This window comes from Sander lucioperca, chromosome 21 (genome assembly GCF_008315115.2).
Source record: "Sander lucioperca isolate FBNREF2018 chromosome 21, SLUC_FBN_1.2, whole genome shotgun sequence".
In the NCBI taxonomy this organism is placed as follows: domain Eukaryota; kingdom Metazoa; phylum Chordata; class Actinopteri; order Perciformes; family Percidae; genus Sander; species Sander lucioperca.
This window is the reverse complement of record NC_050193.1, coordinates 13,364,153-13,379,116: the sequence shown is the minus strand read 5'-3', so window position 1 is coordinate 13,379,116 and position 14,964 is coordinate 13,364,153. Positions and strand designations below refer to the sequence as shown.

At 39.0% G+C, this 14,964-nt stretch overlaps 2 protein-coding genes across 5 annotated transcripts; one reads left to right on the top strand and one right to left on the bottom strand.

The window, feature by feature from the left end:
• Positions 1-9,931, top strand: eps8l1a (eps8 like 1a). Of its 2 annotated transcripts, none has more exons than XM_035996694.1 (14): positions 1-242; positions 958-1,082; positions 1,252-1,310; positions 2,526-2,661; positions 3,978-4,066; positions 4,182-4,256; positions 4,333-4,478; positions 4,558-4,767; positions 5,090-5,198; positions 5,305-5,445; positions 5,569-5,713; positions 6,390-6,552; positions 7,367-7,499; positions 9,201-9,931. In XM_035996694.1, the coding sequence occupies exons 2-14, from the start codon at positions 965-967 to the stop codon at positions 9,285-9,287; spliced, it is 1,611 nt and encodes a 536-aa protein (XP_035852587.1). In that variant the 5' UTR covers positions 1-242; positions 958-964; the 3' UTR covers positions 9,288-9,931. The 2 variants fall into 2 exon arrangements, with proteins under 2 accessions (XP_035852587.1, XP_035852588.1); XM_035996695.1 differs by having other exon boundaries at positions 2,526-2,667; positions 4,570-4,767.
• Positions 9,932-10,996: 1,065 nt separating this feature from the next.
• On the bottom strand, positions 10,997-14,917 carry nme4 (NME/NM23 nucleoside diphosphate kinase 4). 3 transcript variants are annotated; one of them, XR_004896205.1, is made up of 6 exons: positions 14,670-14,917; positions 13,267-13,397; positions 13,072-13,173; positions 12,771-12,883; positions 12,353-12,621; positions 10,997-11,885 (listed from the first exon to the last, which is right to left on the bottom strand). XR_004896205.1 is itself a non-coding variant. In XM_031320743.2 (5 exons), exons 1-5 carry the CDS (start codon positions 14,815-14,817, stop codon positions 12,501-12,503), a joined length of 615 nt encoding a protein of 204 aa, XP_031176603.1. In that variant the 5' UTR covers positions 14,818-14,917; the 3' UTR covers positions 10,997-12,500. The 3 variants fall into 3 exon arrangements, 2 of the variants coding, with proteins under 2 accessions (XP_031176603.1, XP_031176604.1); XM_031320743.2 differs by having other exon boundaries at positions 10,997-12,621; XM_031320744.2 differs by lacking the exon at positions 14,670-14,917 and adding an exon at positions 13,638-13,753 and having other exon boundaries at positions 10,997-12,621.
• Positions 14,918-14,964: the final 47 nt, after the last annotated feature.

Below are 14,964 nucleotides of genomic sequence, written 5' to 3'. Positions count from 1 at the left end.
GAGGCTCACAAAGATGCAGAGAGAATAATGGGAGGGAGCATATGTGAGTGTTTTAGAGAATCAGACGAGAGTGAATGTCACACAGAGTAACTGCGAAGGGAAAGCCAGACTTGTTTTTCTCGTTTCTGCATATGTCGAGAAGGTAGGATTCTTGTGTAAACAGCTCAGCTTAGTGCTCTTACAACTCAGCATGAGGATTGGTCTATGTGCCCTGGATTTAAACACTCAACCCACACTAAAAGGTACAGTGATGTATCTAGATTCTGTGTTAACTTTGTACGAACAAGGTGTGTGTGTGTGTGTGTGTGTGTGTGTGTGTGTGTGTGTGTGTGTGTGTGTGTGTGTGTGTGTGTGTGTGTGTGTGTGTGTGTGTGTGTGTGTGTTTGAGAGAGGGTTAGAGAGGCATACTTGTCATAGATAGAAAGCTTGTGTCAGTAATATGTTCTATGAGACTTCTGATCTGGATACATTAGAATACTTAATTATTAATACCGTAATTGCATGAAGGGCTTTGTCTGTGCAATGTGCATTTTATGATAAATTGTTAATGCTTGAACATAGTTTATGCAGTATTCACTACTTCATCAGTATGTTGGAAGATGAGGAAAAGAGATGTCAAAGCTACAATGTGTTTGAAAAGCACAAACTTATTATAACAAACAAACAAACTATATTTAGCTGGTACAGTTTTGTTATACAGTTTTGGTGGTTGTGTTATCTACATACCATACGTCTCGTGACAGGTTTTTCTTGTGTGCATCCGTCACTTACGTGCATATGGGTGTAAATACTTTGCATTCCTATAATCTTGTGGAATGTCACAATCTAAAACTCTCATTCGTAATTTTTCCATTTTCTATGTAAACATTTACCTAGAAATTTTTTTTTTATTATAGCACCTAAGCCTTATCCCTGATTGTACATATATCGCTGATTTTACTCTGTCTGCATCCACCCACAATAGATGTCTGCATCACCACCTCCGGTGGCCCCTAGAAAGCATTCAGGTGTCAGAGTCATGATAATGCCGGGAGAGCAGCCTCCTCCTAGTGGCCTGCCCATCTACACAGATTTTGGCAAAGGTATATTCATCTGCCTAATGTGTGTGTGAGCATCTGCTCTTGCCACTACGATTTGTTGTCATTCTCTGCACATGTTGTCCTGCTGCTTGCAACTGACCTAAAACAGCAGGCTTGATTTTATTTATATGTCCAAGTTTGCTTTTAACGGCTTTGTTCTTCCTCTGCTTAGAAAAGGGTGCCAGTGGGGAGTCAAATGATACATCTCTATTGAATGCAGAGAGAGAAGTGGTTTGTACATGCATAAATCATTTTTGATATTATGTTTTTATATTTGTATTCGGGCAAAAGGGTTTGTGAATAAAGCTTGCAAATAATCAATAAGATGTTAACGTCAAATGAGAGGAGGCAACCTGTGCAAAGAAGCTTAAAGAAAGTATGTGGTCCCATCAGGTTTATGTCAGTGTACTGTATTTATGCACAATCAAGACAGCAACCATACACGAGAGGAGACATAATATAAGTGATGGTAAGGCAATATGGATGGAAATGTAACATTTTCATTCTTAAGTATGTAACTGATAAGTCTTGAGGCTCTGCACGGGAGGTGTAGATCAAAAAGACAATTTAATATGTCTAGGTATAGACATTAAAAAACTCTGTACTGAGTGTTTACATTTTGAATAGAGGACATCAACACATGCTAATGTCAAATAAGTAATGCATATGATGCTTGGAATAAAAAGAGTTACGTACAGGTAGTTAGTTTATACAATACAATACAATATTATTTTAGACGTTTAGTTGACTTTTCTGTTTACTGATATTACAATAAACCACTAGCAGCCCTACAGCCATATTAAGAGTTAATACAAGATTGAGTTGCTATAAAAAGAAGCAGTGGAGATTTAAAGTTGAGCAAGAGCCTGTGACAGATAGGAGAGAGGGGATTTGACTCAGTCCTGAGTAAATGGCAGGAACGACCTCTGGGAGTTTAATTGACCAGGCCCACATCATCAGCTGAGCTTCCCAATGTGACCAGTAGTTATTTACTGCAATCCAGGACTACAGCCCTGCAGTAAGAACTACCAGGTGGAGGTAATAATGTTCAGTTTGTTGGTTGAGACAATGAGAGGTGTTTATCCAACTCCATGATAATATTTGAGGCTGTAGTTTGTGGTGATGCTGTTGTATTGGATTACATTTGAGAAGATATTCATATGGCGGATGAATAAGAGGAACACCTTAGAAGATTGCACATAAATCAATAACTCTTTTACACATTCTCAAATATTTAATAGTATAAGCATTACAAATGTATTTCTTGCAGGGCTATTGCTTTGAATTGCATACACGTGTTAGCAGCTTTTTAGTTTCACCTCCTTATATGTTGTTTGACTCACTAATACCTTATTAAATTACCAGTAATATTAACTTTTAACTTAAAAAAAATCACTTGCTGTAAGTCGCTCTGGTAAATGGCTAAAACACAGTATTTTTCTTCAGGAGATTATGAACCACTGCTTTGACGACGTGGAGCGATTCATGGCACGCTTGCAGCAGACAGCTGAGGCCCAGAGTGTTCTCAACCAAACGAAGAAGAAGAAAAGCAGAAAGAGCAAGAAGAATAAGGACCAAGATGGTGAGAGTTGTTCTTCCATCATATCAGCTAACTACCGCAGTCATAGTTTAACTAGTATGGGCCCTTTGACCCAAAAAATATGTAAAGTAGTTAGATGATATGTCTAAGGTAAGTTTGCAGTTTTTTAGAAATGGAGATCAGCTGGTGGCAGAGAAGGACAAAAGTTGGAGGTGCTTGGTAGGAGATTGGTTAGTGCTGGCTTCTGGTAGGGCTGCAGAAGAAGAGTAGAGACAAAGGCAGAATATTGGTACACTATTTTACACGCTGGAAGCTGCGCAACAGGCGTGGTGCTAAAAAGTCCTTCAGATGATTCTTAAAATTCTTGCCTACAGCAAGCATGAACAAGAAACATGACAGAGAGCTTACTGAAGCTGGGCCCAAGTCAATCCGGGGACATTAAGAAACACCATTAGTGGCCGGGTTGGCTCAGTGATAGAGCAGGCGCACATATATCGAGGCTTATGCCTCGACGCAGAAGATCCAGGGTTCGAGTCCGACCTGGATGATTTTCCTGCATGTCTTCCCCCCTCTCTCTCCCCTTTCATATCTTTAAAAAAAAGAAGCACCATTAAACCATATTTTCATTTCACCATATAAAAACTTCAACTAATTTCAAATAAGCATAATTCACCAGTTTATTATGTTGGGATGTGGCCACCCAGTCGTATGAACATGGTCGAAATATTCACACCAGACATTTTTTATAGCCTGTTTGCATCCTGTTTGATTATGAATACATAAGTTACCTCAATGGCATTTTTTACTTGGACATGAAGATTATTAGAAAGAACAGCAAGAAGATTTGGTTTCCTCATCACTGGACACTATGAATTGCAAGTATGTGAATAGGAATTTGAGTCAATCTGTCTTCGCCCTGTGTTGTCAGAGGCAACATGACCCAGGTTTCTGGCCAGTGTTTGCTGGGATAGGTGTGGCCCTAGATAAGACTAAAGATAGTGAACATATAAATGTATTCAAAATGAAATAGAAGATTGTTATTAGTCACTACCACTGGCTTTGTTTTGTAGGAGTACTTGCTGGAACACGCTAGAACAAGCACTCCACACCTTTACTTGAAGACTTCATAGTGTTTCTGTTTTTTTCCCTAAAAAACCTGCTATATAACTTGTATTTGGCAGCTTACAAATTGTTCTAGATTATTAAAAGACTTAACAAATGATACTGACACCAACGTACTGTATGTCAAGTTTGAAAAATCAATGCATGAATAATAACAACAGTGATCGTGGTTTTGTGTCTGTGTTTCATATGTAACCTGTTAAGTTGTAGCTGTGATGGTGCTCTTCTGTGTGCAGATGATTTGTTGACCCTGAAAGCTTGCCCTCCATCAGAGGAAGAATTTGTGGACATCTTTCAGAAAATCAAGTACTCCCTCTGTCTTCTCGTAAGCCTAGATTAGTCATAATTGAGCATTGAGTAACTCTGGAAATGTACAAGTAAATTATGATAAAACCTCTGCAAATGAAAACTCAAATGACCCATTTTGCTGGTTTATTTAGGACCGTCTAAAGTCATCCATCGCAGAGCCTGATGCACCAGAGCTGCTACATCCCATCTTTGTGCCTCTTAGACTGGTGAGTCTTTCTAATGTTTCATTTAGTAGTTTCTCTTTCTCTGTGATACTGACTGTAGCAACCATTTCTTTCACAGATGGTGGAAACCACTGGAGGGCCAGCGTTAGGTGCATCGGTGGTCAGTCCTGCTATGACCAGTGGTGCTGTTTCACTGCTCCAGAAGCACCTGACTGAGGAGGAAAAACAGCTGTGGACTTCCTTAGGACATAACTGGACAATCTGGTCTGTGTTTTGTGTGTGTAAATCTTGGTTTGAGAGTGTGTTATGTTGCTCTAACAAAATCTTCTTGCCCTTTTTCCAGTTCGCACCTTAGTGTGTCTGGTTCTCCATACTCACCTGTCTTTCTGGATGGGTGGCAGCCTCAGGCCTATAACTCAACTGGCCAGCTTATTGAAGATCCCATCACGTCACAGCACAAACAAGATGCTTTTAGGGAAAGTAGACAGGCGCAGACTTTACATGACCAAGCTCGAAGGACAGCGGAGGGCCCTGGTGCAGGCACTGATGAAGTGTAAGTCTGTAGGCATTGAAAGAAGTGTTACAGATCAAGGCATAATTATGTTTTCATTGCAGGAGGGACAATGCTAGTCAAACACTTTCCTAATGGTTACAATTGACAGTATATTGCCTAATAAAATCAGCCTGGAGGTTATAAAGTCAGTATTGACATGAGTATAACTCATGTCAATACTCATGTCGAGTATAGTATGAGTATAACTCATGTCAATGTCTCACATTAGAAATTAGGATTATGATATCTGAATTTGTTAAATGAATGTTAAATTTTTTTTAGCATGTTGCATATTATCTTTTAAATGGCATTTCTATTTCAGAGAAGGAACCTGGCTCCCACCAGAGGGTGAGAGACTTTACTGCTGCAGTTATGACTTTGTGGCGAGAAACAGCAGTGAGCTTTCTGTACTACAAGGAGAAACACTAGAGGTACACACCCATAATTAGAAGTAGATAGGTGGAGAAGTGGTGCCGCACCTGTAAAAGTAGATATATTCTTGAAATGTATCACAAAACTTGGCTGAACTTTCTTTAGGTTATTGAGTCATCAAAGAGATGGTGGAAGTGTCGGAATCGCTTTGACCAGATCGGATTTGTCCCCTCTAATATCCTGGAGCCTCTGTCTGCACTGAATAACACTGGGAGAGACATCCCAGTGGTACGCAGAGAGTCACAGGTGCAAGTACAGACACAACACACACATCCAGAGTTTTGATACAGTGCCTCAAACATTGCACACACTGGGGCTTTTTGTCTCATGCAATCTCAGTTTGTATTAATTCCTGGCTTTCCACAACAGAAGACGCCTATTTACCCTCGGACAAAGTACTTCTCATATGCTCCACCAAGCCAAGTTGGGACCAGTCCTACCGCTAAAAGCCAAATGCGACCACAGAGTATGGTTTTACCATCTACAACAGAGCAGGAAGAAAACAGTGAGCGAGGTAACGTGCCCATACATGCTAAATATGAGCAATGGTAAATCATGTGTACAAACATAAAAAATAGCTTGTTGGAATGTCAAGTTCACAAACATATTGGATCTCGGGAGCTTCTTATGTTCTTTCAACATATAACAGCAGTAGCAGTTAGCACTAGTTTCTCATCTGTCACATAAGTGCTACTAAAGTCGTGTCTCCAGCAGACACACATAGCTTTATTAAGATACTCCTCCAAGCATTTTGTTGCATTAATTTCTAAGAGGAAGAAGCTGAGTGCTGTGCCTGTGTAGCTCCATGGAACACCATGCCACATGACACTGATGTCTTTGACACAATAGTCTTTTAGTTAGTAAATTGCATAAGCTCTTTTGTTGATATTTGGTGCAATTGAAGGCAGGGGCAGTCAGATTTTTAAACATCTCAGTCCTACAAAACACTGGGATAATGCTGATAGTAAATACAGAGATAACTGGCCATACACAAACCTCAGTCCATGTGGTGTATAAATTATTAGAAATGTTGTTACACCAATTTTTGTAACACCTTACATGAACACTAAACACAAAACAACTCTGGAGGTTGAGCACTCATCTTACATTGGAGAATTGTGTTAAATTAGTTTTTGTGTGTGTGTGTGTGTGTGTGTGTGTGTGTGTGTTATTTTGTATTATATTTGCAGTCCTAAAAATGAATGATGAGCTTTTTCGGCGGTTAGCTGGGAAAAGAGACTCAGTCCGTCCGCTGGTGGTTCCCCGCACTTCTGACACTTCTTCTCCCCTGAACTACCACTCATCGTCTGCCGAGGTGGAGGCCTGGCTCACCGCTAAAGGCTTCAGTCAGCAGTGAGTGTGCACTGATGGAGGAAACTCCAGCTCAGACAAAACCCTGATTTAGAAGAAGCCTAGTTTGTAGAACCTAGTAATGAGTTAGTAATCATGTTGTTTTCAAGATCCACCAGGGATATCAAGTAATACAAAAGGAATATCACATACAACATGTCCAACACCGGTTGTGTGCCTAAATGAATCAATCTATGCATTTCTATCACTGATTATATTATTACCCAGATTATGCTGAAATAGTTTTAATCTAATGAATGAAATTCTACTAAATGAAAATGATCCAGGAGCATTATCGACGCCACTGTACCAGGAAATGTAAAATAAGAAGTGGATTTTATTGGTCAAGTGGACTGCCTTGGCTTCAGTGAGTTGTATGGGGGGTGCTTATGGAACATTTGGGTACTTTGGACTTGAAGAACAACAAGAAAATGAAATCAAAGTAATCTCCACAGTTTGTTGCATTACATATACAACACATGCAGATTTCAAATGAACATTCTCTGATTTTGTTTAGTGCACAATAGCGCCCTCAAATGTCAAAATGTCCTCCCTGCCAATGTTTATGTATTGCAACTTAACTGTGAACTGAGGTGATTGGAGTTGAACATAAACAGTCAGCTAGGAGGACATTTATGGGTGCTATTATAACACGAAAATAAAGAAGTGAGTCTTAGGAGAAGATAAACTTAGATTTCCTTTAGATTATTCCAACAACTGGATTCTTCTCTCTGACAAAGACGAAGGTTATAGGTGAACTTTTGACAATGACAGCTCTCTTGAACACTGATTTTGTTGCTCCTTCCTCCTCTGTTAGGACAGTTCAGAGTCTGGGCATTTTAAATGGAGCGCAGCTTTTTTCCCTGAATAAGGAGGAGCTCCGCACGGTGTCACCAGAGGAAGGTGCAAGAGCCTACAGCCAAATTATGGTGCAGAAGGCCCTTCTCGAGGTTTGTCCAATATTTTTCTGGGTGTACTGCATTTTCTTGTGTGTGTTTGCGTGGTTATGTGTGGGTCCATGTGTCCATGAGTGGGTTGTTTGCTTAACCTTGACTTATACAAAGACTTTGACAAAGACTAAGATATTGTTACTGACCTACATTGACTAAAAAATCGTTACCTTGCAACCGCAAAATGCCTATAAGTTCCTACAGACCTCATAGGTCGAAAGTTGCAGGGAGTAGATTTTACAGTTGTTAATTACTAGAGAGCCTTCTTGTTCTTGGTCTGGTACTAAAGGAATTTCATAATGGGTGTCTTCAGAGGTTTACCCTCTTAGCATTCCGCCCCCTTTTTCTAGAAGGGTAGGGGTGAGGGACAGGGGATGTTAAGGGGGCGAAAGCAGGACAACAGTAGATGAGCATTTAAAAGCTGGGAACATGAAGATTAATTTGAGATGCAGTCAGCACTGGGTCAAGTTTTTCAAGTCATGAATCCGAAATAAAAATTAATCAATTAATTATTAAATTAATTTTAAAAAAGTAAAAGTGTGTAAGGACTTTATGATGGAAGTATATGATGGCCATTCACATGTTCACAGAATTTATAAATGGTCACAAATCCCTCCAAAATACCACCTTAAGACACCAAGACCTTGAAGTACAAAATCCATGCTGTGATTTGAAATCAAAACCTTTTGACATTTGGAGATTTCTGTAAGAATTGCATTTTTCGGGGATTGGATGAGGAGCACTTCTGTTCTGAAAACTGCTCAGAAACCCCCCTATTATCAATATACCTAGGAAAGCCATAGATCCTCTGAAGGCCATAGAACTCTAGTTTGTGCTGTGATTATCCTAGAGATCACAACAGGTCATTTTATATAGTGACACTGTATAAACATTTTATACAGTGACACTGTATAAAATGAGTTTCAAAAAATGGTCTCACTAAATTGAAATGGCTATTATGGGGACTAACATCATCACACATCCATACAATTTGGCTCATTTAATCCACAAGAGCGTTCCGGTCATACCCAATATATGCAACTCCACTGTTTAGGGACCCCAGTATGCAGAGTTACTTAAATACACCATTTTAGAATAGGCAAAATAACAAATTTGTACTGCATGAGAAAAACTGCATAGTTTTTGCTCCAAACTGCATGGGAATATCATGAAGGGGTTATGTCGGTAAAGGGGGGGCTTGTAGGTTCCCATAGAACCCATTCCCATTCAGATATCTTAAGGTTGCAGGTCAAGGGACCCCTTTGAATATGCCCATGCCAGTTATTCCCTCGCCAAAACTTATTAAAATAATATAAATATAAAACTATTTTGCTCCCTTCACGACAAGTTAGCATGACATGGTACGACTGGATTCCTTAGACGGTCTAGTTTCATACGATACCAATATCTTCACTTTATCTTTCTGAGCCTGCTACAGCCTCTTAAAACAAAAAGTTGTCCCGGTCTGCCAGTGGGTCGTTGGATTGTTAAGAGGTTAAAATGTGACCAAATGGGACTAGAATGTAAGTGCATATGTTGTGTTGTGCATACAGTATGTGCATATGTCATTTTCAGTTTCAAATGAATGGACTAAAACAGATTTTCTTTAGTCTTTTGAAGTTTGCCCCCTCCCCAACAAAAAAAACAAAGTTTCCTTGACATTTCTCTGTTAAATCACATTTTATCTTGTGTCCTCCTCAGAATGTGCACAAAGCCTCGGAACTAGAAATGGTGATGGAGAAGCAAAAGCTGAAGATTGACCTGAAATCCAAGAGCGATGTAATGTGACGGTGGTATTAAAGATTTGGATGATCAATGGAGATACCTGTGGTATTTACTGGATGCACAAAGTGATGTTGCAGATGGGTTTTAATTGTTACATACATGCTGTTACATCTAGTATGTGCTACAGATCTAGCAGCAAAAGCGCACTGTAAAGCTAGCTAGAGTGAGCCAGTAAAGCTCACTCACTAAGACTGTGATTAACATTGGGACTATTTTAGATTTTTATATGTTTTAAACTTTAACTTCTCGCAAGAGTGTTACTTAAGCTATTCTTACTTTTGATAACATTATAGTTTTTACAATTTTAAAATTTCTCTCATCCTTTGTTTAGGCAATATCTAAATACAATACACATTCTGATAATTAGTTTGATGTGTTAACAACAATGGACTGAAATTGCTTTTTAGAGCTTTAAAAAAAATCTAAAAGTGCATTCTGTTAAAAATGTTTATGACTCTACAGATTTAGAGTTTTTATTGCTTGCACATCAATCTGTATTAAGACAATGTTGCTTATTGCAGCCAAATGCTGTTTTAGACCAAATACACATTCAATCAAATCAATCAATCAAAATTGATTTATATAGCACTTTACAGCAACCAGCAGGTATCCAAAGTGCTTTACATCAGGAATCAAGTATAAAACAACATATCATACAATTAAAAGAATGAAACGTAAAATCAGAAAAGGTTACAAAGAAACAGGAGGAGGAGAGTGAAATTGTCACACCACTACTACGTATGAAAAGCCAGTCTAAAAAGAGCTACATCCATAATAGTGCGAATATCAGGGGGTAACTTGTTACAGAGTCTCGGGGCAGCAACTGCAAAAGACTGATCACCCCACCGTTTATACCTTGACCTTGGGACTTCTAAAACCAGCTGATTTGAAGACCGCAATGACCGGTTGTGCTGACGCAGGGTTAAAATCTCGGACAAATACTCCGGGGCCAGGCCATTTAAGGCCTTGAAAACAAACAATAAGATCTTAAAATCTATTCTAAAACACACAGGGAGACAATGTAGGGTGTAGAGAACAGGAGTGATGTGTGCACATCTATATGTATTTGTTAAAAAAAAGCAGCAGCATTTTGAACAAGTTGAAGGCGTGAGATGGAGGTCTGATTCAGACCAACATAAAGAGCATTACAGTAATCCAACCTTGAACTAATAAAGGCATGAATAGCCTTTTCTAGATCGTGCCTGCTCAGGAAAGGCTTAACTTTAGCCAGGAGACGAAGCTGGAAAAAGCTCATTTTAACAACATTACTGATCTGCTTGTCAAATTTCATGCTGCAATCAAAAGTAACCCCAAAATTTTTGACAGCTGACCTAGTGTATGATGCCAGAGCTCCCAAACTCAAAGCTGGACCATTTTGCGTGCCTGAAGTACTGAAAATAATACACTCAGTTTTATCTTCGTTCAAATTAAGAAAGTTTTGTGAAAGCCACAACTTAATATCATTAATACAACTAAGCAGGGAGTTTAGTGCGACACTGTCATTTGCTTTCATAGGCAAATAATTCGCAAATCATCTGCATAACAATGAAATGACAGGTTGTGCTTGTCTATAATAGCCCCTAAAGGCAACATATATAAAGAAAACAGAATGGGGCCAAGAATGGAACCCTGGGGTACCCCACAAGAGAGAAGAGCAGCTGACGAGGACAGGTTGAGAGATGTTTCTGATTCTGTGTTTTTTTCATTGTGACTTTAGCTGTGGCTTATATCATGACATAATGTACAATACAGTAACATACGTGATAAATTGCTGTCAATGTATTGGCTTAAATAGAACTTAAATGATGTGTATTTTTGTATCATATCTGTGAGTTTACTGCAACCCTTCTTTCCATATTCTGACAAAGACAAGTTATATGATCAAAGTAATCAATTCAATTATGTGAAGAATGCTGAATAAGTATTTCCATAATTGATATTATGTGCAACAGACTAAAGTATTTTATTCTGCTGTATGATTGATTACAAAAGTGAGACTGAAGATGTCAACATACTTACAATTTGAATCATTTATCATCATGTCATCATGTTACTTCATTTTTACACTGACAGCACAAGCACATTGTACAAATAACTCTTCAGAGGTCAAATGTTCTAGTGTAAACAGTGATTATTTGATTTTGGCTGAACTCCGAACAACTATTACTATTTCAGACAACTCCTGCAAGGTTTGCACTTAAAACTGTTATTTCTTTTCCTCTTATTTAATTTCTATCTATCGGTAGAATGATTACTAACAATTTCAGTTTTACAATAGTACTTGGTTACAATTTCAGTCAAGTATTATTATTACACTTAAAAGTATTTGAGGACATAGTTCAAGTAAACACATTACTCCCAAAACAACACTACTACATATAATTTGTTAAACAAAAAATAAAGTATACAACATTTTACTTATTACTTATTATTATTTCACAACAACACTTTGTCAAAATATATAATGTTGCCAAAAAGGGGATTTCCGTAACTTTAAAATTTTTTCTCTCCGTGATGAAAAAGTTATAATATTAACACAATTATTTGTGAATCTATTAGCCTGCTGGAGCTGATCATTATACAGCAGAGCAGCTACGGGGGGTGAAAGTCAGTTCTTTTTAAATCAAATTAGATCTTACTTTGTAATTACTGCTTGGTAATAAAATTTGATTTAGACATAAAGTAAATTGTAACTTAATAGCAGTTTAGACTGTCCAGACCACTAGCTATTTAGATTGATTGTTAGCCACATGCAATACATTTAAGCTGTGAATCAGGTACTGAGCCACTATTTCTGCATCTGTCATTCATGTTTAATTAAATTAATCCACCATAGCTCCACATTGCACATCCATGTTTCACGCATATTATTGAAATACTGTATTTATCTGCTGCGAGGGCCAGAATGACAAATGATTACTACACACATCTCACTTTAAGGGCAAATGCAAATTTTTACTTTTATGGCTGTTCAATGAAAGATGTAACAGCTATAAAATAATGTGTGTAGTTGCTAATGTAGCTTGATTTATAATTAAATGTCACATTTGTTTCAACAACAATCTTTGTGACCCTAAGTGCACTTACTGAGGTAAATTATTTGGTAGGAACACTGAATATGACTCATCTTTTTCAATCACTGTGGTCACAAGAGACAGGAGCCGCGAGAGAAGAGGTAGTATTACTGATTCTCACTGTTTCCGGCTCTCAGCGTCTTCACACCTCACAGGTCATGGTCTGGTCACAGCAGTCCCAGTTCAGGAGCTCCTTTCTCTGAAACCACAGCTGGATCTCCCTCTGTGCCCCCTCTGGTGAATCACTGGCATGAACTACATTCCTTTAAATAACCAACACACATAGTTGTTTTACTCCAAGACAGAAAAATCACATGCAAAAGCTTCACAAGATGCAATACCCGGAAAGTGCCATGACGTTATTGTTTAATCCTGTAACTTACTGTAATGAGATCAAATGACATCATGTTACCTGCTGACATGAAAGCTGAAATCTCCTCTGATTGTGCCTGCCTGGGCCTCCACTGGGTTAGTATGTCCCACCATCGTACGTGATGTCTGGACTACTTTGTGCCCTTCCCACACCTAAACAAAAATAAAACAACACATATATGCAACCACAAAAACAAGATATTCACATTTTACAGAGATTTGAAAAACATACCTTTCATGTCTGTCAACCTAATGCAAAGGTAGAAATAATTAAAAAAAGAAGCAGAAATAATGTAAAATACAGGAGTATCCCAAAAGGAGGCAGAAAGAGGAGTCCTCACCATGGCAACAACAGGCCCTGAGGTCATGTAATGCAGCAGCCTTGGATAGAAGGGCTTAGTCCTCAGTTCACAGTAGTGCTGAGACAGGAGATCATCAGACGCCTTCACAACAGAGACAGCTACGGTTAGAAATTAAACAGAGAACTTGCACATCACACAAACATCGACAAACCAATTTATTTCAGACTTCTTTACCTGCAACATTTTCAGGCCAACCAGCTTAAAGCCCCGCTGCTCAAACCGCTGAATTATTTGTCCCACAAGACGACGTTGAACTCCATCTGGTTTTACAGCAATAAGAGTCCGCTCCCTTACATCTGGAACACCTGGTGGGACAGCTACTTTATGTACTTCTGCTGGGTAGCTTAATCTATAACAAGCTATCATAATTTATTAGTTTTTTTATATTTAGTAATTAGTTCTGAATCTTAATCTGCAACATAACTAAAGCTGACACAGTAGTAATGTAGTGGAGTTAAAAGTACAATAGTTGCCTCCAAAATGTAGTAGAGTAGAAGTATAAAGTTGCATAAAATGTAATTAACCAAGTAAAACTGTACACTTACCTCAAAATTGTACTACAGTACTTGAGTAAATGTAGGCTACTAGTTTCATTCCACCACTGACTCTCACATTTGAAGAGGACAAATATTTACTCCCACATGCAGGGTAACACACACACACACACACAATTTTTGCCTATTGGTCAGCAGGGACTATCTCTGGGTACAGTTGGAAAACAGGCAACCACACTTCTCTAATCCTCTCACACGCGCGCGTGCGCTCACCCGCGCGCGCGCGCACACACACACACACACACACACACACACACACACACACACACACACACACACACACACACACACACACACACACCGGATATTGTATGTATTTAGATTAGATAGTTAGTTGCGCACAGAATAGGCTAGGAGCTGCAACTAAGAGCTAATGAATAACTGCATGCGATCAATTACATACACACGTGACTCATCACGGGACGAACTCAATCTACGGGCATTTAACTTGCAGACTGACTGGAGTCTGTGCCAGTAAAGTAGGCTCCATCGACTCGTTAACGGAATGTATGGAAGTTTCCTCCTGAGAAAAAGGTTCGGGTGTCTATTACGCAGAATGCGCACAGGCATTGGCACGATTACGCACACCGCAGGTCACTGTTTCTCAAGCATCGCTGTTACCCTCATCATCATCACTATCTCCTGTGTCTCTAACCTATTTCCAGTTCATGACCTCATGAGTTTGGCAAGCGAATTTGATTTCGCAAACGCCCCCGTTAAGTTTGGAACAAATTGGCTGAACGTTGAGCCTCGGAGGTAAAGTCTCTTTGACTTGGTGCCAAGAATGTTGAACAGTTATATATTCATTAAAATTAAAAAAATATATATAGTTGTCGTCATCACATGCTCAAAAAAGAAGGGATTTCTGAAGTAACTCGGTCAATTTCTGAATTAAACATAAGTCCCGAAGAGTGCCATTTAGTTCTTTGTGAACAGCAATGTGTGTAAAAGACCACAAGAAATGTACAAAAGTAAAATCGACCGCCTTACTGACCAGTTGATTTATTAAATTCAGTCACTTACTTGATTTGCTCCTGTGCCCAGCAGCTCGGTGTCCACCCAGACGCGCAGGGGTAAACCCAGCTGATAGCAGACTTTTAGTGGTTTCTTGATTTCCTAAATAAAACTGTTGGAGACATTTCTTCAAAATGCACCGCTGCAACATGACCATGTTTTGACGTGCGTTTGTCAGCCTGTAGAGGGGAAAGTAAACCCGCCTCAATCAAAACTCACGAGTCACCCCCGTCTGCCAACCTCCCCCTGATTGTCGATTAATGTGGAACATCTTTAACTCCAGTGATGCCAGACGTGTGTGCAG

Bases quoted from the DNA above. Each gene is read 5' to 3' on its own strand.
- nme4 (XM_031320743.2), bottom strand. From the start codon at position 14,817: ATGGTCATGTTGCAGCGGTGCATTTTGAAGAAATGTCTCCAACAGTTT. The intron at 13,174-13,266 runs GTAAAGAAGTCT...TCTGTTGTGAAG, and splicing joins TTGGCCTGAAAATGTTGCAG to GCGTCTGATGATCTCCTGTC. The intron at 12,622-12,770 runs GTAACATGATGT...GGTTATTTAAAG, and splicing joins TTCAGCTTTCATGTCAGCAG to GAATGTAGTTCATGCCAGTG.
- eps8l1a (XM_035996694.1), top strand. From the start codon at position 965: ATGTCTGCATCACCACCTCCGGTGGCCCCTAGAAAGCATTCAGGTGTC. The intron at 1,083-1,251 runs GTATATTCATCT...TCCTCTGCTTAG, and splicing joins CTACACAGATTTTGGCAAAG to AAAAGGGTGCCAGTGGGGAG. The intron at 4,768-5,089 runs GTAAGTCTGTAG...TTTCTATTTCAG, and splicing joins GGTGCAGGCACTGATGAAGT to AGAAGGAACCTGGCTCCCAC.